This window comes from Apium graveolens, chromosome 8, assembly GCF_009905375.1.
Source record: "Apium graveolens cultivar Ventura chromosome 8, ASM990537v1, whole genome shotgun sequence".
NCBI lineage: Eukaryota > Viridiplantae > Streptophyta > Magnoliopsida > Apiales > Apiaceae > Apium > Apium graveolens.
This window is the reverse complement of record NC_133654.1, coordinates 265,315,622-265,343,225: the sequence shown is the minus strand read 5'-3', so window position 1 is coordinate 265,343,225 and position 27,604 is coordinate 265,315,622. Positions and strand designations below refer to the sequence as shown.

Genomic DNA, 27,604 nt, shown 5'->3' with positions numbered 1-27,604 from the left:
GATCGATTATATCTGATAGGCAGAGTGCATTTATAGAAGGGAGATTACTTACAGATAATGCAATGTTAGCTTTTGAAGTAAATCATTACATGAAGAGGAAGACACAAGGTAAAAATGGATTGGCTGCTTTAAAAATTGATATTTCTAAAGCGTATGATCGCTTGGAATGGGGCTTCGTTTACAACATGATGGTAAAATTCGGGTTTCATGAGCTGTGGATAACTCGAGTAATGAAGTTCTTGCAATCTGTGTCTTATAGCTTCTCACATGAGGATGGTGCTTTTGGTAATATTGTGCCTCAAAGGGGATTACGTCAAGGTGATCCTATTTCACCTTATATTTATATAATGTGTGCGGAAGGGTTAAGTGCCATGATTAGAAGGAGTGAGCAGGTCGGGTTGGTACATGGGTGTACGGTTGCACGAGGGGCACCAACAATATCGCACTTACTATTTGCCGACGATTGTTACTTTTTCTTTCGTGCAAATGCAAGTGAAGCAGGGGTAATGAGAGGGATATTGAATCGTTATGAACAAAATTCAGGTCAGATGGTGAATTATAACAAGTCAGTGGTTACATTCTCGCCTAACACGACTGTGGAATGTAGGAATGCGGTTTGTCATGAACTGGGTGTTCGAGAAACAGAAACACCTGGACGATATCTGGGGGTTCCAATGCGTGTTGGAAGGAATAAGGCAGGGGAGTTTGACTTCCTGGTAAAAAAGGTGGATGACAAATTACAGAACTGGAACAATCAAATAATATCAAGACATGGGAAAGTTACATTGCTCAAAACAGCAGCGCAATCCATACCTAATTTTTGGATGCAGTTATTCTTGATACCTAATACAGTTTCTGACAAGATTGAAAAACGCATGAACGCCTTTTGGTGGGGGAAGGGGGAAACGAATGGGGGGATTAAATGGTTATCGTGGGATAAAATGTGCACAATCAAAGAAGAAGGGGGGTTGGGTTTTCGGAAATTGAATGAATTTAATATAGCGATGTTGGCAAAGCAATCATGGAGGCTGATGGTGGAGAGCAACCCTTTGGTTAGTAAACTCATGAAGGCACGTTATTATCCAAATTCAGATTTTTTAAATGCTTCACTTGGTTCAAATCCAAGTTATCTTTGGCGGAGTCTTATGGAAACCCAGGAAACGATGAAGCGGGGGGTACGTAAGAGGATTGGTAATGGTTTGACGACTACAGTATGGAAGGTGCCTTGGCTTCCTGCTCTGGATGATGGGTATATCACAACGGAACCATATGAACAGTTACAGGATATCAAGGTGCAGAATCTGATGGATGAAACTCAACGAACATGGGATGTGGAGGTGGTCTCAGATTTGTTCAATGAACGGGATAGGAGACTCATTTTACAAATACCACTTCCTATACAGAGTAAAGAAGATTCGTGGTATTGGGCATTAGAAGACAAAGGAATTTTCTCTGTTAAAAGTTGCTACAGGAAAATTCGAGGTGAATATGCAGGGTTGGATCGAATCTTTTGGAAGAAGATATGGGGTTTGCAAATACCGGGAAAGATGATTAATTTCTTATGGAGGGCATGTATTAATGTCTTACCAACGGCAATGGCTTTGCGGAGTAAAATGGTGAATGTTTCTTCTTGTTGTTCCTGGTGTCATGCAGATGTAGAAGATGCAGTACATGTTCTGTTTACTTGTGGTATTGCAAGAGAAGTATGGTGTTCAGTGGGATTGCAAAATGTGGTCAGGGTCATACAAAATGATACTGTCATGTCAATTCTTAAACGAGTGCTTGAAGTGGGTACACGGGAACAATGGATTATGGTGGGTCTGATGTGTTGGAGTTTATGGACGAGGAGGAATAAATGGGTGTGGGAGAGAGTCCATATGTCTGCTTTTGGTATTAAGGCCATGGCACTTAATTTGGTGGCTGATTGGAAACGTGCTCGAGCCTCAGAGGGTGCAAACCGGAGTGTGACTACTGAACACTGCAAAACATGGGTGAAACCACCGGAAGGGTGGATAAAGATAAATATCGATGCATCGTTTTGTGCAGGAGGCAGTAACGTTGGGATCGGTTGTGTGGCTCGTGATAGCAGAGGCCGTTTTCTTCGAGCAAGATGCAATGTATTGCATGGAACTGCACAGGTGCGAGAGGCGGAGGCGTGCAGTTTGAAAGAAGCTCTAGAATGGATTCGAGGATGGAGAACAGAAAAGTGCATCTTTGAATCAGATGCCAAGCTACTAGTGGATGCATTTCAGAGGGATCGAGGGAGATCAAACTTTGATACTATTGTGGAAACTTGTAGTAGTAGACTTAAACACTTTAAGGAAGTGTCGATTGTTTTTGCTAGTCGATCTGCGAATAGTGTGGCTCATGTATTAGCACAAGCTGCATATTCTATGTCAGGTCCTACGGAGTGGTTTAGTGCTGCTCCAGATTTTATTTCATGTAACCTTGAGTTGGATTTAAATTAGTATAAGCAAGTACGTTTTATTCAAAAAAAAGAAAATACTCCCTCCGTCCGGTGAGTTTTTTACGTACACTGTTTGCACCTATTTCGAGACTTCAATAAAGTATAGTTTTATAATGTTTTTTAAATTTTTTTTTCTGAATAAAAGTTTAAACATGAAACTTTTTTCAGAATTTTTTTTAAAAAAAAATTATGAAAGTTAAACGAATATTGAAAAACGTGCTGAAAAGTAACGTAAACAATGCAGTGAGACTGAGTAACAAATAGGAGCCTAGAGGTTGGGCTATGTTTATTTGTTTAGTCTTCAAAAAACACGTCGTGGACGCAAATTATCTTATAGCAAGAACCCTTAAATCAAAAAATTAGAATCAATTTCCAGTAGCCGTGGACAGATGGTATCATTCTAGTTCTTGCGTTCTATTTCCGCTATTTTAAAGTATTTTTTTTTGATAATTAATAACACACGCACACTTTTTTTGAATCCAGAGTAAGTGTACTTATTACGAGTAATCTAACAACAAGATAGACAAGAAACATAGTAGAAGATCAAAGATGTACTATAAGTATCAAATAGAAGTGTAATTGAACAATTACAACTAGATTAGTTACATGGACTTGAAAAGTACAGTTTTACAGAGATCATAACAGACTCGATGACATCTTCATGCTTATTGACATAGAAGCCAAAACAGACGATACATAGGAATGTATAATTTGTCATTCAGATTCAGAAATGACTTCTAGATCATTTGTATATTTCTTAACTTTGGATGAGGTAAAAGGATTAGGTGGCATTGCCGGACATTCTTCACTTTCTAGCATTTGAATAACGCGTTTCATTGCAGGTCTGTCCACCGGATGCCACCCTATGCACCATAGTCCGATAATCGTTAGTTTTTTTGCTATGTTTGAATCTGCCTCTTCCTCTATTTGAATTGCTGCTTCTTCACCTCCCTCCAAACGATGAAAAATCCATTCCGGAAAGTATGTTTCAGTGTTGTTTCCCGCTGTGGTATTGTTCCTTGCTCCCACCATTTCAAGTAATAACATTCCAAAACTATAAACATCTGATTTGGATGACACTTTCCCGAAATTCCGCGAAAATACTTCCGGTGCAATATATCCAATGGTGCCTCTAGCCATAGTCATGGACACAATGCTCTCGTCCTTGGAACACAACTTGGCCAGCCCAAAATCAGATATTTTTGGATTGAAATTCTGGTCCAGCAAGATATTGTGAGGTTTGATATCAAAGTGCAGGATCTGCTGAGCGCACCCCTGGTGAAGATATTCAATTCCTTTGGCTATGCCTAATGCAATTTCTTGCATCTTCTCCCAACCAAGGAAATTGTATTGGTCACTTTTACCACTGTATGTGAACTTTTCAAGAGAACTATTAGGTTGGAACTCGTAAACAAGAGCTCGATTGCAGCCATCAGCGCAGTACCCTACCAAGCGAACAACATTAACATGATAAATTTGCCCTATAGTGCTAACTTCATTGATAAAGTCCTCCCCATTAGCTTTCGGATCACTTTTGAGGACCTTCACTGCAACAATAATGTTATCGGTGATCTGACCTTTATAAACTGAGCCAAAACCTCCTTGTCCTAATTCATTACTAAACTGACTAGTTATTTTCTTGATATCAGCAAAGGAGTATCTTGTTGGTTTCATGGCCTTGTAATCCGTCAAAAACATTTCAATTCTCTGTTCGTCATATTTCTTTTGCTTGTAGGATCTGATAATGTAATACAACAGTACTACGACTACAAGCACACTTATAGTAGCACCTGGTATTATAACTGCAATAGGTTTAATTGAACCATGGCCTGTAAATTTTTTGAGTAGCATTAATTATTCACACTGTTAACTTCTAAATATGTGAAAGTTGGTAGGAATATTATGATCACATAAAGTTTTGGCATGCATCAAGATCAATAAATTATTAATTAGAGTTGTAATGAACATACCTTTAGATAAACAGATAGTACTAGTACCATTGTTCGTCAGCTTACAGTACTTCCCCTTGGCTTCACATATCCCACAATTTGGAGTTGACCAACTAATGGTTAGCGAAAACCGTCCCGCGAGAAGACCAGTTGGGAGAGAAGAACTGAAAATCTTTGTACAGGAAGTTATGATTGGTACATCAGAGGAAATGTAGGCTTGCAAATAGTAGACTGGGAAAGCCTGCCCTCTCAGGGAAGTGAGCACTACTGGAAGCACATCCGACTGACCATCAACTCTTGAGGAACAGCTGACAAATGAAGCACTGCTGCCCTCTAAATCTAATCCTTCAAACGGAGGAACTGTTGTAGACTGCGTTGAAATTGAAGTGGAAACAAGTTTCAGAGTGTTGGTGAAATCGTATGGATCAAGCTCTATCTCTTGGGACTTGTAGTTGATCGAGCGGATGGATTGTTCTTTAGAAAGGAGGAGCTGGATTCCTGGGAGAGTTGTGTTTGCAAGATATTGGATGTGCAGCATAGTTTTTCCTCTATAACAAGAAACTCGGAAACCAGGGAGGCCACACCGCTCAGGCTGCCATTCTTTGAGCTGAAACGGGAACCGAATTTCTGGGCCATGATGGGTGCATCTTCCAGTCCTGCACTCCTCATCGGCAGCTTCTGCTTTTTCTGCTGCAGATCCTCTTATTGCAACAACTAGTATTACCAGAGAAAGATTAACAAATACTTGAAAATTCATTGATTAGCCAATCCAAACTACTTTGTCCTCAACTAGGAAGTATAACTATACAAACCATCCGTTTACTAACTCGACCTCAAGTCCTCAACTAGGAAGTATAACTATACAAACCATCCATTTACTAACTTGACCTCAAGTCTTCAACTATGAAGTATAACTGTACAAACCATCCGTTTACCAACCTGACCTCAAGTCTTCAGTTATGAAGTATAACTGTACAAACCATCCGTTTACTAACTTGACCTCAAGTCTTCAACTATGAAGTATAACTGTACAAACCATCCGTTTACTAACTTGACCTCAAGTCTTCGCCTATGAAGTATAACTGCACAAATCATCCGTTTACTAACTTGACCTCAAGTCCTCCACTACATTTTTTATTCAAAAGTTTGAAACATTCTTTAATATCACAGGACTTTTCAGCCAGCAAAGAAGAACTTGTAGAAATCAGCTTTCTTTGATGAATTTTACACATTAGAAATTAAATCTTTGAAAAGATTTATACTTCAAATATAAAAAGACTATTAAGAGGTAAGGATGCTACAAGTCTTGGTCTCTAGTCTCTACCTAGATGAATATTTACTTATCAAGTTAAGAAATAAAAAAAATGGGAAGGACTCCAGACTCCCTTCAACTCTCTTTAGTGTTTATAAAAATCTTTATAGTACTATCTTATTCAAGCTTATTCAGCTGCAAAGCTGTTGCATTGTCTTCTTCTTCTTGCGGTAATTTCAAAAACATAAGTTGTCCTTCTACACTTGAAGGTGATAATCAGAAATGTGATTCTTCTTTCTTCATTTGTAGGCTGTCTTGCATCAATAATCGTACGGTCTTATATTTGCTTCCAGATAAGCAATATTATGTTGATAGCATCAACTATGTTCATCTTTCAATTAGGGTTATTGATCCAGGCCTGCAAAAGAATAACTATTCTTCTCTACCATCACATTCTATCTCTATGGGAGACTTAAGTTCACAGAATTATTATAGTAGATATGCACTTAAAGAGTTTAATCAGCCTCTTACATTTTTAGATTGTTCTTCTCCAGTGATTTCAACCCGGTACATCAATTTTACTTCACCAAATTCTTCTTTTTCATCTTCAGTATTGGGGGAGTATTATGTTTATTCTTATGCTTATGTTGTGGTTGGAGATCTATTTATGTCAAGTATAGCTGACAATTGTAGGATTCGCAAGATAGCTTGGGTCTTGTGCACTTCTCCTAGTAACAACATGTGTTATTCGCCTTATAACGACATCTACTATAACTTTTTTGAAATTCACGATGCAATGGTTCGCGGATTTGATATTCCTTGGAGTTACTTCTACTGCTTAAAATGTGGCTATTGTTACACTAATGATCTGGATCATCATCTTTGGTATTGCGATCCCAATGAAGAGTGTACTCTTTATCATATCAGATCATACCATCTTTCAGTTTCATGTGAGTAAAAAACTCGCCTCCATCATTTATTTACAACTCCAAAATTTGATTCCTTTACTTGTTTCAGCAAAGTGACAGGTTTGGAAAAAAATTATCTGTCAGACTTTTGCTTTACTAGTTTTCTAAATACTCAGATTCAGGTTTACTAACTGAAATTTGCATGAACCATGTAGGCTTGCGTCAAAACTTGTATGACATTGTTCTTTATTTTAAACGTGAGTATTGCAGTTTTTCGTTCAATTGACTCTAGAAATAAATCAGTATTTTTGTTGACTTTGTTTCTCTCTTTGTTGCGTAACAGGCTCAGACATCCAAAATCACATTGGTAAGACACTTTCTTTCTATGGTTCTTTTTCTATTTTTGGAACTCAAAGTTGTAGGAAAAATGAAATGTAGTGTTTGCTTTACTACATTTCTGATTAGGAATCACTTATCACAGAAAAATTATCATAATGATTCAAAGAGAATTTGTATTAAGATATGTCCTTGATGTGCCATAAAATTGGTTTTGAAGTCATTTCTACCTCTGCTTATCTTCAAATTACTATCTTTCCCTTTTTTTTTTGTAAAAAAAGGGGAAATTGCAGGAATTGTTTTTGCTGCAAGATTTATTCTAGGGATACCCTTTTTGCTCGCGTTGTTGGCTTATGCAGCTAGGAAAAGACATTTATCAATGTACGACACCATTGAGGATTTTCTTCAGGCTCCAAACAACTTGATGCCTATAAGGTATGCTTTCTCCGATATCAGGAAGATTACAAATAATTTTAGAGACAAACTGGGGGAAGGAGGCTTCGGGACTGTGTATAAAGGAAAGCTTCGTAGTGGTCTTTTTGTGGCAGTAAAGATATTGGGAAAATCTAAGGCTACTGGGCAAGATTTCATTAACGAAGTTGCTACAAGTGGAAGGATTCATCATGTCAATGTGGTGCAACTCCTTGGTTTTTGTTTCGAAGGTCCAAAACGTGCTCTAATTTATGAGTTCATGCCTAATGGATCTCTAGAAAAATACATATTTCGTGAAGATGAAATAAAAGAAGAAATTGTTTCCTTGACTTGGGAAAAGATGTTTGAAATCTCCTACAAGGTAGCCAGTGGAATTGACTACTTACATCGAGGCTGTGACATGCAAATTTTACATTTTGACATCAAGCCTCACAACATTCTTCTTGACAAGAATTTCAATCCAATAATTTCTGATTTTGGGCTCGCTAAACTATATGCCACGGATGATAGCATTGTAACTCTCACAGCAGCAAGAGGAACAATGGGATACATGGCTCCAGAGATGTTCTACAAAAATATTGGCGGAATTTCATACAAAGCAGATGTTTATAGCTATGGAATGTTGCTGATGGAAATGGCTGGACGGAGGAAAAACTTGAATCCATTTGTAGATCATGTTAGCCAAATCCACTTCCCGTCGTGGATATACGACCAATTTAGCGAAGGAAGAGAGCTTGAGATGAGAGATGCTACCGAGGAAGAAAGGATGTTGGTAAAAAAGATGATAACAGTAGCATTATGGTGCATACAAATGAAGCCAAGTGAGCGTCCTTCAATGAACAAAGTTATCGAAATGCTAGAAGGAGATATCGAACAATTAGTATTGCCTCCTAAGCCTTTTCTGTATCCACAAGAGGATCCATCTGAATGAACAACTTGCCACATTCTTCCCTCAATTTACTGCAAGCCGACGGATGAATGTTTTCCTCAAGTTTGCTCTGTCATTCTATAAAGCACTCTTGTTTTATCTAAATTTGTCTAAATACACTACTACAACTGCAAATTAGTACATGTTTATCTTGGATTGAATACTGTACTCAGATAAGTGTTTGTTTTAATGTTCATTTGCCACTTTAACTCTGTAGCTGCACTGCTGCACTATGAGTAGATTGTATAAGAACACTTCAACACTTGCAACTGAAGTGCATGAGGCGGACAAGTTGTGTTTGCTTACAGAACCAGAAATATTGTCTTGTATCATCAAAATATTACACTTTTTTTTGTTCATTTCAATTTTTAATAAAGACTTATTTAGATTTGGTAATTGGTATATTAATTTATAGAAAGTTTGGTTGATGGTTAATTTGTCCGGTTAACGGAAATCTGAACCTTAAATTCAAGATAGACTGTTTGGATTATTAATTTAGTGGTGGGAATGGGAACCTCTTGATGGCTAAATTAAACTCACTTGTTTTTCATTTCATTCTCATTAATACTGGTGTTCTCATATCCTTTATTTCCATTCCCGTTTCTCATTCTCAAAGTGCATCCAAACGTCCAACGCCCCTAAATCCTTATTGCTCAATTTCCTACATGTTTGAAATTACATGTAAAGATTCCGGAAAAAAAAATTACATGTAAACATGTCAATTAGTTCAAACTCTTTCAAAATGTAAATTAGTTCAAACTCTGTAATCAGAAAGCAAGCAACATAAATATACCTCGGTCCATACACCAATCACTTCATCAATTGAATCTCCAAATACATATTTTTGTGATAGTTTCTTCACAATCTGGCTCTTAAAACTGTTCTGTCTCCTGCAACCGCATACATATATGCACCAGATTAATGTATATGTTTAGTGCGCCTAAGTACTTAGAACAACTCCAACAGTGTTATAGTAGATTCCCTCTAAATATTATAAAATATTGAGTTATAGTGATTTAGGATGGTTTCAACTCCAACAATAATCCCTATCCTCATTCCTTATTATTATTATAGAAGAAAGTTCTATGGAGACTACTTTTTTTTCGTCGGAGACCTTGGAGAATACATGCAATCAAAACATTTTAAAATATATTATTTTATGAAATATGTTTTACAATTATCACTAATTCATTAAAATTGTTGAAGATCATTTAAGTTTAATAAGTAAAATTTGTATATTCTGCAAGCTAAACAAATGTTCTGCAAAGTTAACATGTTTTGCAGAATAAAATATTTTTGTAATATTTTACATGCGGTACATATATGATATTCAAGATTTTGAATAAAATAAGGATCTTTGTAGAGCATGATTCACAAAATAATATATTTTGCAATGTTTTTGTGCAATATTTTGCTTGCAGAACATAAGCGGTCTCCAAGGTCTCAAAAAAAGGTGGTCTCTATAGAATTTTACGCTATTATTATAATAATAAATTTAGGCATATATATACTATACATAGGTGGAAATAGAGAGAATAAAAAGAAGAGAGATAAATGATTTTTTGTTAACAAAAATAGTATAAGAAATAGTTAGTGGTTCCTTAAAAATAAGTAACAAGAGGGATGTTCTAGTGATTTAGGTAACTTCTAAGACAGTGTTGGAGTGATTTTTTATGTCAAATTCCTTATATTTAAAGTTAGAAACCCATATAAGAAAGCTGTCGGAGTTACTCTTAGATACCTAAGTTAGCTTTTGTAATAATGATTAGTTAGCTTTTAGATACCTAAGTTAGCTTTTGTAATAATGATTAGTTAGCTTTTGGAACAGAATTCACACACAGAACACACATGTAATAACAGTTTCTTGTATACAAGTATCAAAGTATAGATAGTTTTCTTTTACTTCTCTTTTAACCACTGTAACAGACTCAATACAGACCGATGCATATCTTTTCCTTCTAAATCTGCAAGTTCATACAGATTTCACAATTTTTTTTGGTAAATCAATACATTGAAGTTAATAATTTTAATTTTTTTTTACTATTTTGATATATGGTATTATTAATAATTTACTTAGATATAATATTCTTTTAAGTGGATAAATTTAGGCATAATTTGCTGTTAAACAACTATACTATTTGTTATGGATTAAAACTAATATATATAATTGTTGTATTTAATACTAAGGAACATGAGCTTCGAGGCTCGATTTGACTGCTCTTGTGTTTCGTGACTCAATCCGCCTTAACAAGATGCCTACGTACCTTGCTGATTGCCAAGGATCAAGTCAAAAAACGTAGTTCTGATTTGTGGGGTGAGACCCCTTATATAGATGTGGGAGTCCTTGAATTGGACTTGGTATAGGAGACTTGATGGACAAGCCTCTGATTTAGGATAGACTTAGGAGTCCTAGGAAGTAGGAAGCTGATTCCTTATCCTTTTAGGTCCCCTTGGGGCTAATCTCTAAGGATTTATATCCTTATCGGGACTCTTTTCAACATCTGATTTCTCCCTTATTAATTAATTACGAAATTAATTAATAATCAGGGCTTTTGGGCCTTTTTTATTCCATTAGGCCTGATCTGGTCCATCAGGCTTAACCTTTCTGGTCTGAATATTATACATCTTATTATTGGGCCTATCAGCCCATTAATTATAAAATCAGGACTTATTTATCCCTATCATTTGCCCCCCAACTTTTGGGAAACATTGATTAGGTTTCGCAGAAGTTAAGTCTATTCATTCCCTTGCAGGGTTTCGTTTTTGCGTAAAGTGTGGAGCGACCTACACGTTTACAACGATTTTTCCTTTTATTCAGGAATTATCTTAATTTCCAGGAATTTTTCCCTAATTTTCTGGGATTTATCCTTAATTTCTGGATTTTTTTCCCTAATTTTCCGGGACTTATCCTTAATTTCTGGATTTTTCCCTAATTTTCTGGGATTTATCCTTAATTTCTGGATTTTTCCCTAATTTTCCGGGATTTATCCTTAATTTCTGGATTTTTCCCTAATTTTCCGGGATTTATCCTTAATTTCTGGATTTTTCCCTAATTTTCTGGGATTTATCCTTAATTTCTGGATTTTTCCCTAATTTTCCGGGATTTATCCTTAATTTCTGGATTTTTCCCTAATTTCTGGATTTTTCCCTTAATTTTCTGAAAATATTAACATTTTTCAGAAATTATTTAAGGAATTTCCTTATTTTTCTGGATTTTTTCCCTAATTTCTGGGATTTATCCTTAATTTACTGGATTTATTCCTTATTTCTGAAAATATTAACATTTTTCAGAAATTATTTAAGGAATTTCCTTATTTTTCTGGATTTTTCCCTAATTTCTGGGATTTATCCTTAATTTCTGGATTTTTCCCTAATTTCTGGATTTTTCCCTTAATTTTCTGAAAATATTAACATTTTTCAGAAATTATTTAAGGAATTTCCTTATTTTTCTGGATTTTTTCCCTAATTTCTGGGATTTATCCTTAATTTACTGGATTTATTCCTTATTTCTGAAAATATTAACATTTTTCAGAAATTATTTAAGGAATTTCCTTATTTTTCTGGATTTTTTCCCTAATTTCTGGGATTTATCCTTAATTTACTGGATTTATTCCTTATTTCTGAAAATATTAACATTTTTCAGAAATTATTTAAGGAATTTCCTGATTTTTTTTGTAATTTTCCAGGATTTTTTTTTCTTCTCTCTTTTTTTTTTTTATGCAGATTTCGACCAGGAATCCATTCGGCCAGGATCCTGGTCGAATTAACCTTCAGTATGCCCTGGTCGATTGAATTTCGAGCAGGTTCTATTCGATCAGGAATCCTGGTCGAATTTCGGCCAGGATTTTCACCCCTTCCTTTTTTTTTTTTTTTTTTTTTTTTTTTACAATTTTCGACCAGAAATTTTTCGACCAGGATTTTTGTCCCTTTCGGTCAGGAGTCCTTCTTTTTGACCGAATTAACCTTCATTTGTTGCCCAGGTCGATGCAAATTCGGGCAGGGCTCATTCGACCAGGATTTTATTTGGTTTCCTGGTCGACAGGGTCAAAAACATTCTGCCATTCTTGATCGAATAAAACAGCTATTTTCCCTTTTTCGACCAGAAAATTTTTTGGTCAGGGTTTGAGGTCAGAATTCTTTGTTTTGACCGAATTAGCCGCCTTTCTTGCCTTGGTCGAAGCAATTTCGAGCAGGATTGTTTCGACCAAGATTTCCATTTGATTTCTAGTCGAATGAGTCTCAATCCTGGTCGAATTAGGCTTATTTTTCAGCCCTGATCAACAAAATTTCGACCTCAGTAGCTTCAATCAGGATTTTCTTATACTTCCTCGTCGAATGGGTCTGTAATTTATTAATTTCTTGCATATATTTCTATGATTTGGGCCCTTATTCTGGGCTGTATTCTTTTGGGTTCATTTTAACTGGGCTTATCCTCTTACTGGGCTTCATAGGCCTTTCTATTGGGCCTCTTTCAACACTTGGGTTGTCAACTGGGCATGATTATTTCCTCAGGAACATTTTGGTCTTGATAAATATTTTTGACCGAATTAACCTCCTTTTCTAGCCTTGGTCGAAGCCTTTTCGATCTCAACTAATTCGATGATGAATACAACATGAAACCTGATCGAATTGGGTCTGGGATTTGGGATATATTACTTTCTGTGACTCCATATATTTGATTTGGGCCCTAAGTCTGGGCTGGATTTTTTCCAATCTCAAATTTGAGCCTAAGATTTGGGCCTGAATTCTTTTATGGGTACCTTATTTTTGACCCCGGGCCTTTTCCAAACCAGGCCTTTACCTTGGGCCTTCCCCTTTTTTGACTGGCTTTTTGTATTAGGCCCCTTACTTTTAACTGGGCTTCTTTGGTCCACCCTAAATTGGTCTTTAATTTGGGGCCATTTAATTTTCTGCTAATTGGGCCCTTTTCTGGGCTTACCTCTTTTTGGGTTGATCTTTGCCCTAAACCTGGGCTAGATTTATGAAACCTTGTATTGGGTTTCAACTTGGGCCCTTCTGGGCTTTGATCTTTAATTGGGCACTTAGTATTGACCCTGGGCTTGATTTATTGATCCCTATACTGGGTTTTTTTCTAACTCAAGTAGGATTAGGCCTTATTTTTGGGCCTTCATTTATCCAAATCCTTTTTGGATTTGGGACTTATTTCTGGTTTTTGAAGATAATACTCATATATATTTTCTTCCAGTTTTTGGACCCCGGGTGCTGGGCTTTGAATATTTGGGGCCCTTATCTGGGCTTGACATACTTCCAGGCCCAACAAGTTTTAACCTTTTTTTTCTTTGAATTGGGCCTTTTTATAGGGCTTTCATATCATGCATCTAATTTAACTGCCATGCCATAGAGATTCAAACATATTTCGAAAAATTCTCTGAGCTTCAAAAATTGTTTGGGATTCATCCCTTACACAAGTCTTAATAAACTTCATAATAAGACATATAAATCCTAAGCAAAGCTTCAAGGTGCTTTTCAACCTACTCTCCATCATGACAAGTGAGAATCGTATCCAACTGCCCTACACATAGTAAACCTTCAGGTTTTGTGCATGCCAAGTTCTCGGGACTTCAAAACCATCCATAGTCTCCAGCTTGTAGGTTCCTCTACCCTGAACACTCTTGACTCTGTACGGCCCTTCCCAATTCGGGGCAAGCTTCCCTTTTTGTCCTACACCAGATGCTTCTATCTTCCTCAAAACTAGATCGCCTTGTTTAAAAAACCTTTCTTTAACCCTTAGGTTGTAGTAGAATGAAGCCTTTTTCTGATATTCTACTATCTTTGTATGTGCCCTATCTCGCACTTCATCGATCAGATCCAGGGCTAACCTCTGCCCTTCCTCATTTTCTTCTACGTTGAAAGCCTGAATCCTTGGAGAGGAATGTGATATCTCCACGGGAACTACTGCTTCCGCCCCATATGCCAACATGAAAGGAGTTGCATCTGTCGTGACTCTACAAGTAGTCCTGTAGGCCCATAATATTGGAAGTATCTCATCTACCCAATTATTTCTTGACTTCTCGATCCTCTTCTTTAGTCCATCCAGGATTATCCGATTTGCTACCTCCGCTTGCCCATTAGCTTGCAGGTGAGCCACAGAGGTGAACCGTAACTCAATTTCATTTTCTTCGCAATACTTCTTGAATTCCTCGTTGTTGAATTGTGTTCCATTGTCAGTGACGAGGATACGGGGAATTCCATATCGGCACATAATGTTTTCCCACAGGAATTGTGCAACCTGCTTAGTTGTGATTTTGGCCAAAGGTTTGGCTTCGATCCACTTGGTGAAATAATCAATGGCTACAATCAGAAACTTCCTTTGTGCTGTGGCCATAGGAAAAGGCCCTAGAATATCCATCCCCCACATAGCAAAGGGAATAGGTGAGTTGATAGAGGTCAGCATCTCGGGGGGTTGTCTGGCGACTGGTGCATGCTTCTGACAACGATCACACTTCTTTACATATTCTTTGGCATCAGCCATCATTTCTGGCCAATAGAAGCCTAAACGAGTTATCTTATGAGCCAAGGCCCTGCCCCCCAAGTGTTGCCCACAAATACCTCCATGCACTTCCTCAAGAGCTAAGCGTGCCTCATCGGGCCTGAGACACCTCAAGTAAGGAACCACGAAAGATCTTTTATATAGAATCCCATCTATCAAAGAGTACCTTAGTGCTCGAACAGTTAACTTCCGTGCCTCAATTGTATCGCTTGGCAACCAACCGGTCTGAATGTGAGCCTTGATGGGATCAATCCATGACGTCCCCAAGCCTACGGGAGCCACAAGCTTAATATCTATGCTTCGTGTCTTCAAAACACGGAAGTACACACTTCCTGAACTTTCTTCAATCTCAGATGAAGCAAACTTTGATAGCGCATCTGCTTTAGCATTTTCTTCCCTTGGAATGTGTTCAACATGGCATTCATTAAATTGGGTCATCACAGCCCTTACTAGGCGAACATACTTTGCCATCGTATCATCCCTTGCTTCAAATTCTCCCTTTACCTGGGATATGATCAACTTCGAGTCTCCACGGACCTTTAAGTTTTTGACTCTAAGTGTCCCAGCTAGACCAAGGCCAGCAATCAGGGCTTCATACTCTGCCTCATTGTTTGTGGTTGGGAAGTCTAGCTTCATGGCATACTCAATTAAGAATCCATCAGGGCTTTGCAAAACCAACCCTGCTCCACTGGAATTTGTTTTTGATGCTCCATCAAAATAGAGAACCCAATATTCTTTCTCCTTGTCCCCATTGTCGACTCCCTTGTCTTGAGGTGTGGTATCTTCCTGCCCCCCGACTTCTTGGTTGGGTATGGTACATTCCACCACGAAGTCAGCTAGTGCCTGGGCTTTTATGGCCATACGTGGCTTATACTTGAGATCGAACTCTCCCAACTCTATTGCCCACTTAATCAGTCTCCCACTTGCCTTGGGACTGTGAATGATATTTCTCAGTGGCTGATTTGTTAGCACTTCAATTTGGTGAGCTTGAAAATAAGGACGCAGCTTTCTTGAAGCCATTACCAAGGCTAAAGCGAATTTCTCAATGGCTGAATAATTCAACTCAGCACCATGCAAAATTTTGCTGACATAGTATACGGGTTTCTGGACTTTCAGTTCCTCCTTAACCAACACCGCGCTCAAGGCGCTTTCTGAAACAGCCAAGTACAAGAATAAAACTTCACCCAGGACTGGCTTGGCCAACAACGGGGCCTGGCCCATATACTTCTTTAACTCTTCAAATGCCTTCTGATTTTCCTCACTCCATACAAAGTCTTTAATGTTCTTTAATGACTTGAAGAATGACAAGCACTTGTCTCCTGACTTGGAGATGAATCGTCCTAGCGCAGCGACCCTTCCTGTGAGCTTCTGGACATCCTTGATGGTTTTTGGTGGTTCCATGTCCAGGATCGCCTTGATTTTATCGGGGTTAGCCTCAATTCCCCTTTTTGAGACCATCAATCCCAAGAATTTTCCAGATCCTACTCCGAAAGCACACTTCGTAGGATTCAACATCATCTTGTGGTACCTCAGGACCTCAAAAGCTTCCCTCAAATGGGTTATGTGATCAGTCTTTACTAGACTCTTGACTAACATGTCATCAACATAGACTTCCATTGTCTTACCAATAAGATCCTTAAAAATTTTGTTTACCAACCTTTGATAGGTTGCTCCTGCATTTTTGAGACCAAACGCCATAACAAGATAACAATAAACACCAAAGTCAGTGATAAATGATACCTTTGGAATGTCATCCTTATGCATTTTGATCTGGTTGTATCCGCTAAACCCATCCATGAAACTCAGCATTTCATGTCCAGCGGTGGCATCAATCAAAGTATCAATTCTAGGCAGCGGAAAACAGTCTTTGGGGCATGCATCATTCAGATCAGTGAAGTCTATACACATCCTCCACTTTCCATTAGCCTTCTTCACCATTACAGGGTTTGCTAACCACTCCGGAAATTGAATCTCCTCAATGAAACCAGCCTCTAAGAGCTTTTCCACTTCCTGCTTTATAGCCTCTTGTCTTTCCGGGGCAAAATTTCTTTTCTTTTGTTTTACTGTCTTCCGGCTTGGATCCACGTTTAACTTGTGAGTAATTAACTCCGGGTCTATGCCTGGCATATCAGCTGCTGACCATGCAAACACATCACTACTTTCTTGCAAAAATTTCACTAACTTCCCTCTAAGGGGCTCCTCTAATGTGGCTCCAATGAAAGTCATCCTCTCAGGATTCTTGGGATCTAAAGGAACCGAAACCAATTCTTCTGCTGGCCTTCCTCTATTCTCATCATTTTCTCGAACATCCATATCTTCAATAGGAAGAACCTGCCCCCCGACTCCATCTGCCCTCAAAGAGGCCACATAACAGCTTCTAGCCATTTTTTGATCTCCTCTCTCTTCTCCAATCCCGTTTCGGGTGGGAAACTTCATGATTGAATGGTAGGAAGAGGGGACTGCCTTGAAGGCATGTATCCCTGTTCTCCCCATGATAGCATTATAAGTTGAACTAGCCTTTACCACCACGAAATCCAGCATCTGAGTCGCTTGCCTTGGCTCCGTACCTATGGTGGTTGGCAATTTAATTATCCCTTCCACAGGACATTCTACTCCAGCAAATCCATATATCGGCATGTCGGTTGGTGTCAACTGGGAGTCGTTATACCCCATCCTTAGAAAGGTGTCGTGGAGCAAGATATCCACAGAAGCACCATTATCCACAAGGACCCTCTTAACCGGGCTATTTCCTATTATCGGCGTTATGACCAGCGGGTCGTCATGGGGAAACTTCACACCCTCTAGGTCGGAATCATCAAAAGCCAATGTTACTTCTGTCCTGGCCCTCTTCGGGGCTTCTCCAACAATATGCATAACCTCTCTAGTATATGCCTTTCTGGAATTTTTGGACAATCCAGCAGCAGTTGGACCTCCAAAGATCGTGTTTATCACAGGCCCTCGAGGTCTCGGCCCTCCATAAATGGTGTTTATAACTGGTCCTCTAGGTTGGGGGTTTCGCCCCTGATCGTCTTGGTTCCTCCTACGATCTTCAAAGTTCTTCCTTCCATTATTATTTCTGTCCCCTCCATCTCCAGTATACTTGTTCAATCTTCCTTTTCGAATCAAAAACTCAATTTCATCTTTCAATTGCCTACACTCATCGGTGTCATGGCCAACATCTTTGTGAAACCTGCAATACTTGCTCTTATCTAGCTTGGCTGGATCGGCCTTCAAGGGCTTAGGCCAACGAACATCTCGATCTTTCTCGATCTCCATCAAGATCTGGCTTCTGGGAGCATTCAGCTTAGCGTATTCGGTGAACTTTTGCCCAGGTCCTCCCTTCTTGGGGGTTGAATCAGGGTTTTGTTCGGTTTTAGGATACTTATCCTTAGCGATATACTCCAGATCAGTTTTCCGCTTCTTGCCTCCAGTGGGCTCATTACTTACTACGGTCTTCCTCATGCTTTCTTCAACCTTGATATACTTCCCTGCCCTCTCTTGGAGCTGCAACATATTTTCAGGGGGACGTTTGGCCAAGGACATCTTGAAAAACTCATCCCTAGTTCCTTGTTGCAGTGCTATCATAGCTACCTTATCATCAAGGTCTGGGACTTTTAAAGCCTCCTTTGTAAAACGATTCAGGTAATCTCTCAAGGATTCCTTAGCTTCTTGCACAATACTCATAAGAGATGCTGAACTTTTCTCATGGACTTTTCCACTGATGAACTGCTTAATAAAAGCCTGACTTAACTCTCTGAACGATCCAATAGAGTTTGGGGGCAAACGACTGTACCATCTTTGAGCCATACCTGACAGGGTTTGAGGGAAGGCCCGACACTTTATAGCATCATTCACGGGTTGCAGCAACAGTGCATTAGAGAATGTCCTAACATGATTAGCGGGGTCTCCCGTGCCATCATAGGCTTTGATAGTGGGCATCTTGAATTTCCTTGAGATATGGGCATTCATTATCTCTTCTGTGAAGGGTGGAGTTGGATCATCAGGATCTCCAAGGGGAAGGAGATTGCTTGGATCAGTTCTTGGGACAACAGCCCTTCTTCTTACCGGACCATCCAGGTCTATGACAGGAGGAGGATTTCTCCCCCTAGGAGATATCTCGGGTCTGGTGGCCTGGTGAGCCTCCAAATCACGCCTCAGCCTTTGGATTTCAGCCTCATGAGCCCTGATCCTTTCCTGCACTTCTTGGGGATTCGCCCCTGGGGTGCTTTGGGGGCGTTGCCTTCCATCGGTCATTGGCTCTTTTCCAGGACGCCTCCTTCTCGGGGCCGCTTCATCATCCGAAGATTCGGAGTCTCTCTCAGTATAAGGACCAGAAAATTCCCGATCCTCAGGAATAGGACCCAAACCTCGTATATAGGGGGGTGACTGCCCTCGTGCTTCGCCTCGCCTAGCATATCCGCTTCCTCCAACCTCAGGGCGAAGGGGCATCCCATAAGGGGGGTTAGTGGTAACAATAGTTGAATATTCATACCCGACGGGTCGAGAATTCACAGGTATATGTATTTGTTGAACTTGAGGATTCGTACCTTGAATAGTCGGGGGAGTTGTCCCTTGTGGCTGAGGATGAGTTGCCCCTGTCTGGGCTTCCCCCTGAGTAGATGCATAAGTTGAATGGGGAGGAACCTCCACGGTTGATGAAATCACCTGGGTTGTCCCTGATGGTGTTCCCTCCTCCAGAGTGCTGGTTGTTCTCCGTGTTCTCGCCATGGTTGTTGTTTCGTTTGTTCCCACAGACGGCGCCAAATGTTATGGATTAAAACTAATATATATAATTGCTGTATTTAATACTAAGGAACATGAGCTTCGAGACTCGATTTGACTGCTCTTGTGTTTCGTGACTCAATCCGCCTTAACAAGATGCCTACGTACCTTGCTGATTGCCAAGGATCAAGTCAAAAAACGTAGTTCTGATTTGTGGGGTGAGACCCCTTATATAGATGTGGGAGTCCTTGAATTGGACTTGGTATAGGAGACTTGATGGACAAGCCTCTGATTTAGGATAGACTTAGGAGTCCTAGGAAGTAGGAAGCTGATTCCTTATCCTTTTAGGTCCCCTTGGGGCTAATCTCTAAGGATTTATATCCTTATCGGGACTCTTTTCAACATCTGATTTCTCCCTTATTAATTAATTACGAAATTAATTAATAATCAGGGCTTTTGGGCCTTTTTTATTCCATTAGGCCTGATCTGGTCCATCAGGCTTAACCTTTCTGGTCTGAATATTATACATCTTATTATTGGGCCTATCAGCCCATTAATTATAAAATCAGGACTTATTTATCCCTATCACTATTCATGAATATAAAATAAATTATTGATGGACAATAAAATTCTTATTGTACTTGCTTTCACATTCATATTTATAGTATAAATTCTTATTGTACTTACTTTCACATTTTATACTGCATTTGTTATAGTGATATTTATTAGAGCAGGCAATTTCGTACACAACACATGAACACGACACAAAAAATATGGATATGAGTTTTAATTTTTGGTATATGAAACATGAATGTACACGAACACGAAATTATACGATAGATTTAGTGTCGGATATGTGTTTCAATTTAGGTACACGAAATTACACGAGATAAATATATTTATAAATTAATATATATAACACATGCATATATTTATATATATAATATAAATACAATATAAATATTTACAATTTTTTACAGAATACTATGTAAATATATATATATATATATATATATATATATATATATATATATTTATATAGGGTATTTATATATACACTCTTCATATTTCATTAAATTATACATAAAATAGATTTTTTATATAATTAATGTATATATATTATATTAATTTTTTATTTAATATACACGAAAAGTACACGACACGATTCGAATCGGATATGGGTTTCACATATGGGTACACGAAAGCATTTCGAGTCGGATATGGATTTCATGTTTACGTACACGAAACACGAAATTACACGACACGAAAGTACACGACATGATCCAATTGACCGCTCTAGTATCTATGCGCAAAATGTTGTGTTTCAATGTTGTGTTTCATGCGTATGTTAAACTTTTTTTGTGTTTCTAAACCGGTTTTTGCTTATCATGAATATATTAGCAAAATTTTATTTATTTAATATTAATATTAAGTTTTGATTTATTTAGTCAATTTTTTTTATATATGGATCAACAAGTAAAAAATATAAGCAACCAAAACAAATTGTTAACGATTCTATATATCAATTTCGTTTTGATATTATCGATTGTATTCAACAATTTATCAATAATTCATCAATTTATCAATCACATCTTCATTAATCTGTTTAATGTTCAAAGGTGTTTACTTATTTTTCTTCCTCAAATATGGTATTAACTAGTTACTCCCTCCGTCCCTAAAAACGTTTCCTCTTTGTGTTGGACACGTTTGCCAATGCACACTTTTGATCGTTAATATCTTTAAATTCGTATTAGTATTAAATATAAAAATTTCACTGTATTAAAGTACTGATAAATACGAATCCAACGAGATCATTCATGACTATGTTTGATATTATAAATTAGACGTAAATTAGTAGTCAATCGCTTACCGTGAGCAGTACCGAAAGTCAATATAGGAACATCATTTTGGGACGGAGGGAGTACTAAGTAAAACTATTAATTTTTTTTTATCATCAAAATGTTAAACTTTGTTGTGTGTGTTCAATTCAAATTTTTGTTAGGCTGAATTCGAAAATCCGTATTCGTCAATTTGAGCATGTTTGAAATTGCAAGCTACAAACCAATCCAACTGTATCTTAAATTATAAAAAATTCAAGTATTCAAGTTCGAGCAACTACAAATTTCTTTTACAACTACGTAGTTGGTTTCGATATCATTTCATCGGGCACTTGAATTTACATAAATCATAAATATACGATCGTGCAAGTCTTTTAGTTGAATTATATTATTATATTGGTAGTTGAAAATAAAATAATTATGAATTATGATCATGCAAGTTTGTCATTTGGATTATATTTTATTTGTGATTGAAAATAAAATAACTGTGGGAAAATAAAATTCATACTATTACTATGAGAAGTTTTGGCTACATTATTGACAATAGGCAATAGCTATAAACATTTACATTGCTTATATTACTTATTGAGTGTATTTTTTTTCTTTAGTTTAGTTTGCCATTATTATTGCCTGACCGAGAAATTGGAGTAAATTAAATGAATTATTTTTCAACGTAAAAATGTGTAGCTCTTCCTAGCAAACCACCAACAAATGGTTCATAAAGTATAAATTTTCTTACATACGTATGTAGATGGAAACTATAAATTTTTATGTTTTATATATGATGGCCTTTTCATTTCCTTGTATATATATTTTTCTCTAGTCATTTTAAACTTTTACTGGGTAATAAAAGCTGCACGAACATGCTACAAATTCAATTATTGGATTATTTATTTCTTAAAAGGTTATACAAAATAATAGATGATTATTAATATGCTAGTGAATTTCGATCAAATTTAATCTAGTTGTTTTTATTCATTTTAAAAGAGTATGAAAAAGCGCATCGCAAATAAAAAATTTCACTACAAATTTCGGAGGTGGAACATAATAATAATAATACGCGTCAGAATAATTCTTCCTATTAACATTTTTTATAAGAAACAATGATCTCATTAATAAATTTTATTCAAAATACAATAATATTAATTATTAGAGCAACTTAAAATTAAATATCCAATTATATTAAAAAAACAACCACCTAGCTAGGTAATTTATAGACGTTTCAAAGCAGTACTTCCTCCGTCCCTTTGTTATCCTTTCTAAAATAGTGTTCGACAGTATTTTAACATAAATAAAAAAACAATTTTATAAACTTTTTAAAAAAATTCTTTTCCTGAATAGAAGTTTAAACATTCTATTTTTATTCAAAAAAATAAAATTTTTAAAAAAAGTTATAAAATGATACTTTATATTAATCTTAAAATACTTACGGGACATTATCTCAGAAACGATAACAATTGGCCGAGACCAGGAAGGAGTAACAATTTAAGGCTACTATACAAATTTAAAAGGCACACCACGATATGTTTGATGGAACTAATTAAGGGCACTTGAGCCTGTTGCCATGGGTGGTCATGTCGGTGTAACACTTGCCGCAAGCCTCGCGATTACCGTAAGTACCGGGAGGCACGCACTTGCATCGAGCGCAACATGTTCCACATGCCCTGTTGCACCGGTTTGGCCTTGAATGCGCCCCGCATCTCACTTGGCATAGCCCTTTACAATCTGTATATATAACCAACTTCAACTCATTAGATCAAGTTAACCGAATCATGACAACCCTCTTCAGGATTAGTCGAGACGAGTAATATGACTCGGACATCTTATTAGAAAAAAAGGCAAGTAATTAATTAAGCCGAAGAACGTACCAACATATGTCAAGAGCCTCCTGTTGGCCCCTTTTACCACCTGAAAAATGACATGAAACCCGTATTAATACATGTACCGATTAATTCGTGTGCGCAGGTACTAGCTAGAAGATGATGCATAATGACAACCTGCAGGGGAAATTGGTCCTGTTCATCATAGTTAATCTGGGAATAAACCTGAAAAGTAAAAAAAAGAAATTACTTATGGGTAGAACTTAGAAAAACAAGATTAAACGGTCGAATTCTTTGTACACGGCTAAATTTGACCGGTCTCGATCGAATTGAGAGTGAGGTGTGTTACTACTGTTTTAGTGTGTTATATACCTGGAGCTGGAGGGTACAAAAGGAGAGCAGAACTACTAAAAGGAAAGTCCTCAAGGCCATTTGCGCGTTGTATATGTGCGTTTACAAGAGTAACACTTATTAGATGAGACTTGAGAGGGAGAAGGTTTAAGGAAAGAAATGAGTTTGGATAGGGTTATATTAATATATACGTACTAAAGAAAAAATGATTTATTAATATACCTGCTACGTGGCAGAAAGGTGTTCACCTTCAAAGGTGTTTAGCTGGACACGTGTCGTTGAATGATCAAACTTCAATTTTGACACAAAGAAAGACAAAAATTAAATTTATCTGTGCACTTTTGGCATCATCCCCTGCTTATCCAGCTATCGATCGACCTGTTATAAACTTAATATTACTCGGAAAATTATTATTACTTAAATATAAACTTATACATTACTCAGGTGTGTAGCCATTAAACCTTATTTATAACTACGTGTCAATGTAATAAATATAACTGACCGGACGGGTATGATTAGGGCTGTAATTCGAGTCGGGCGAGCTCTCGAATTCGTTTATGTGAGCTCGACTTGACTTGTTTAGTTAAACGAGCCGAGAGTTTAGTGGTTTCGGTTCATTTATTATTTGAGCCAACTCGGCTTGACTCGTGAAATGAAATTAAGCTAGGTGAGTTCGGGTAGAGGTTTAGGCGCGATTAAGTGTCAAATTAAACGAGTTGGCTCGCTCGACTCGTTAAAATTCGCTCGTTTAGCTAAACAAGCCGGCTCGACTCGACTCGTGCAATTAAAGGAGTCGAGTTCGGGCAGAGGTTTAAGCTAGTTTAGTTAAACGAGCCGACGCGGCTTGACTCGATTAATTCCGACTGGAATTATGCCCGGTTCGAAACTGAGCTCGCTCGGCACGAATTACAGCCAAGGTATGATCATGATATGTAGTCTAGATTTAGGAAACAACATTGGTCCGATGAATTAGTGAGCTATGAATATTAGTAATTCTGTTCTAATCCTGAAAATACCTGAATTGATTGCTAGTTGTTGTTATCGTCGTTTAATATGCTTGCTGCATGCATTAATATTTAATATAATTCGCATCTTCATTGAAAATACGAACAAGTTGAAAAACTAGCATTTATATTATACAATTGTTGATATCAGTAAATTTAAGAGTTAGCAATCGTGTTTGTGTGAGGATTGGTGGAAGGAGAATTTTCCAAACTGTGACAAAGACATTGATATTGTGTCGAGGGTTTCGACTATGAATAAGAAAGTGGATGTGCATAGAGTTTATGAGTTTACATTACTGTCTTTTATGTTTGAGTATGTAAGCTGTTAGTTTAAGAAGTTTTAGTTATGAATATTTGATAAGGTCAAGGATTTTTACGAGTAGGTCATAACTGGGGAACTATGGACGGGCGGGTCTCCGTCGAATATAATGGTCTGACAGGGAAACTATGGACCCTTGGGGGTCTCCGTCGAATATAATGGTCCTAACCGGGAAACTATGGACACCTCTGGGATTTATAGTTCATAGCCGCAAGCTTGTAGTTATGTTGATTTTAAGTTAAAATGGTATAAAGAAGTTAAAATGGTATCTTTATAGCTTAATTATTTTGATTCTTACATAAGAATGCTAGCTACATATCCTTAGTTTCATATATTGTCAATCAAGCACCAAGGTTAGTGCACAGTCTTGTAAAGTTTGTCAAAGTTCATGAGTCCCTATATATAGTTCACAGGGACTTCACCAAATACAGAAATCTTTAATATACACTTCTGTGAATAATTTATTTTCCAGAAGGATAAAAGAAGACTGGAAGTGAATTAGTAAGCGGGCTTTTGTTTTTTCTCAATTTATCGACAAGCACAGAAGCTTGATTTTTGCGTTTCTTTGAAACAGACAGGCAAGCTCACCTGACAAAGTGATGTTTAAGCATTTGGCTTGTTTTCTCTTGGAGCTTTTGACTGGACGGAGAGCCATGTATGATGTACCTGAACTAAGCCGATGACAAAAATCTTGTACTGCAGGTGTAGATTACTCTTTTCTTCAAATGCTGTCGTACTGATATTGTACTAGTAATGGCATAAGAAATTAGTTTATCAGTACCAAATAATGTGAATAGCAGGTGTCTCTGGAGTGTTGCACGTAAGAGATATAGACCCCGAGATGAAACAGAATTCATACAAGATGGAGTCCTTGCCATGTTTGCAGACCTGCATCACCCTGTGTTCGAATTGACAGTAGGGAAAGACCTTCAGTGGTAGATTGTATAAAGGAACTCCAACAAATTTCGCTTGTATATTCCAAATGCTCGAGTAAGGCCATGCTACTTTTACAGGTAACGAGCATATTCATGGCTGGAATTCTTGATAACATTTACAGGTAAAGAGCCTATATTTTTCATGGAACGAGACCAAGAAATCAGTAACTTCTCTGTTAGGAGTTTAAATCTTCTTTAGCTACAAGGCCTACATGTATGTCCTGGTGATCTACTTGGCATCGTAGCGTGGGTGACACTGGTACGATGTTACCCAGCAATGGTACTCTTCTTGTACATATTACATTCTGCTTGATGCATTCAGGAATTTAAAAATTTACAAGTCTTCACTACAAGAAATTTGCAATCAGACAACGGTTGACAGACAACGGTTAAAAAAAAATGGTTGTCCTAAAAAATCATACAATGGTGAATTGATTTTGTAGAAAAAATAGTTGTGTTAGCTCCAGAACAAACAACGGATATCCATCTTTTTTAAACTGTTGTACAAGTTGTATCCTCTCATCGAGTCGGACAACAGTTTTTTAAATATAGTGTTGTAGTAGATCTTTCGCATAACGATTACAAACCGTTGTTACTATGTTAACGTATAGGGATATAAGACAACGGTTTTGACATTACATTGTGTAATTCAGACAACGGTTTTTCAGAAAGGTTGTCATCTAAACCATCAAACAACGGAATGAAAACAGTTGTCTAAGGAATTTCAGTGGGTACCACGCATTGAGGTGGCAACACGTGATAGGTGGTAAATCATTCACAAGGATTGTTGAGGTGGCGAAATTAGAGCCCTTCATTGATATGAGATTTGATATGGGCCGTTAGATCAAAAAATAGTTGATATTCTTATACAACGGTTTTATGTTAAAACAAAAGTGTTGTCTTAGTTGGTCTCATACAAGCTTTTAGATATTACGTTGTGTAATTCACACAACAGTTCTTACAAGGGTTGTCTTAGATACCTTCATACAACGGAATAAAACAGTTGTCTGAAATAGTTATTTTATAACTTTAATGGGTACCACTTGATGAGGTGGCACCCAATGATAGGTTGTAAACATTTTACTCGGATTGCTGAAGTGTCGGAATGACATCCCTTGATTAAAATGAGATTAGATATTAGCCGTTAGATTGAAAAAAGCTGATATGCTTACATAACAGTTTTTTAAAAAAAGCGTTCTTGATTGTAACCATTATTAAAAAACGTTGTTGAATCTCACTTATTACAAGTGTATAGACAACCGTTGTCCAAGTTTCGATCACACGAGTGTTGGATAGACAACGGAAACTCTACCTGTCACACAACGACAAATAAACAGTTGTATGATTGCAAATATGTTGTAGTGCTTGGTGATACTGAGACATAGAGCTTCGTGTTTGTGTAATGCAGATCACTGCCAATATAGTGGTAAATTAAAATCTATCACATGTCATTTTGTACGGGAGGTCAGGAGATCGATTAATTCCTGGCTTATGTATGTGTAATTAATTAGCAAAAAAAAGTAAAAAATCTGACAGGAGGGCATGACCCTAAAGAAGTTGCAGAGCATTCAAAAGTCTTGATATATTAAAAATGACACTTAACCCGATAAAAATTGAAGTTGCAAGAATCAAAGCTCACAGCAGGAGCTTTGATTAGGCTGCTATATGGTCAATGGTGATTCTAAGAGCAATCATTCGACATCCATCTAAATCATTACAAGCTTAAAGCAACTCCTATTCTATTTCTGGGAGAGACGAAGGCACGAAGCATACTAATAAAGTAACTATTCTACTTCCGGGAGAGACGAAGGAACGAAGCATACTGATAAAGT

At 37.5% G+C, this 27,604-nt stretch overlaps 3 protein-coding genes across 6 annotated transcripts; 1 reads left to right on the top strand and 2 right to left on the bottom strand.

Annotated features, from left to right (window-relative positions):
• Positions 1-3,022: 3,022 nt before the first annotated feature.
• On the bottom strand, positions 3,023-5,621 carry LOC141678251 (rust resistance kinase Lr10-like). 3 transcript variants are annotated; one of them, XM_074484519.1, is made up of 2 exons: positions 4,438-5,621; positions 3,023-4,269 (listed from the first exon to the last, which is right to left on the bottom strand). In XM_074484519.1, exons 1-2 carry the CDS (start codon positions 5,171-5,173, stop codon positions 3,182-3,184), a joined length of 1,824 nt encoding a protein of 607 aa, XP_074340620.1. In that variant the 5' UTR covers positions 5,174-5,621; the 3' UTR covers positions 3,023-3,181. The 3 variants fall into 3 exon arrangements, with proteins under 3 accessions (XP_074340620.1, XP_074340621.1, XP_074340619.1); XM_074484520.1 differs by having other exon boundaries at positions 3,023-4,014; positions 4,438-5,619; XM_074484518.1 differs by having other exon boundaries at positions 3,023-4,296; positions 4,438-5,618.
• A 74-nt stretch (positions 5,622-5,695) lies between these two features.
• Positions 5,696-8,646, top strand: LOC141678250 (rust resistance kinase Lr10-like). Of its 2 annotated transcripts, XM_074484517.1 has the most exons (5): positions 5,696-5,898; positions 5,978-6,618; positions 6,792-6,833; positions 6,920-6,943; positions 7,194-8,646. In XM_074484517.1, the coding sequence occupies exons 1-5, from the start codon at positions 5,711-5,713 to the stop codon at positions 8,273-8,275; spliced, it is 1,977 nt and encodes a 658-aa protein (XP_074340618.1). In that variant the 5' UTR covers positions 5,696-5,710; the 3' UTR covers positions 8,276-8,646. The 2 variants fall into 2 exon arrangements, with proteins under 2 accessions (XP_074340618.1, XP_074340617.1); XM_074484516.1 differs by having other exon boundaries at positions 5,715-6,618; positions 7,194-8,645.
• Positions 8,647-22,745: 14,099 nt separating this feature from the next.
• LOC141678370 (snakin-2-like) lies at positions 22,746-23,683 on the bottom strand. The gene is made up of 4 exons (XM_074484671.1): positions 23,536-23,683; positions 23,341-23,388; positions 23,212-23,251; positions 22,746-23,068 (listed from the first exon to the last, which is right to left on the bottom strand). The coding sequence occupies exons 1-4, from the start codon at positions 23,593-23,595 to the stop codon at positions 22,884-22,886; spliced, it is 333 nt and encodes a 110-aa protein (XP_074340772.1). The 5' UTR covers positions 23,596-23,683; the 3' UTR covers positions 22,746-22,883.
• Positions 23,684-27,604: the final 3,921 nt, after the last annotated feature.

Coding starts and splice junctions, on each gene's coding strand:
- LOC141678251 (XM_074484518.1), bottom strand. CDS start 5,173: ATGAATTTTCAAGTATTTGTTAATCTTTCTCTGGTAATACTAGTTGTT. Junction 4,297..4,437: donor TACTATCTGTTTATCTAAAG/GTATGTTCATTA, acceptor AAAAATTTACAG/GCCATGGTTCAATTAAACCT.
- LOC141678370 (XM_074484671.1), bottom strand. CDS start 23,595: ATGGCCTTGAGGACTTTCCTTTTAGTAGTTCTGCTCTCCTTTTGTACC. Junction 23,252..23,340: donor AGGACCAATTTCCCCTGCAG/GTTGTCATTATG, acceptor GTCATTTTTCAG/GTGGTAAAAGGGGCCAACAG. Junction 23,069..23,211: donor GAGGCTCTTGACATATGTTG/GTACGTTCTTCG, acceptor TTATATATACAG/ATTGTAAAGGGCTATGCCAA.
- LOC141678250 (XM_074484516.1), top strand. CDS start 5,781: ATGGGAAGGACTCCAGACTCCCTTCAACTCTCTTTAGTGTTTATAAAA. Junction 6,834..6,919: donor CATTGTTCTTTATTTTAAAC/GTGAGTATTGCA, acceptor GTTGCGTAACAG/GCTCAGACATCCAAAATCAC. Junction 6,944..7,193: donor AGACATCCAAAATCACATTG/GTAAGACACTTT, acceptor TTGTAAAAAAAG/GGGAAATTGCAGGAATTGTT.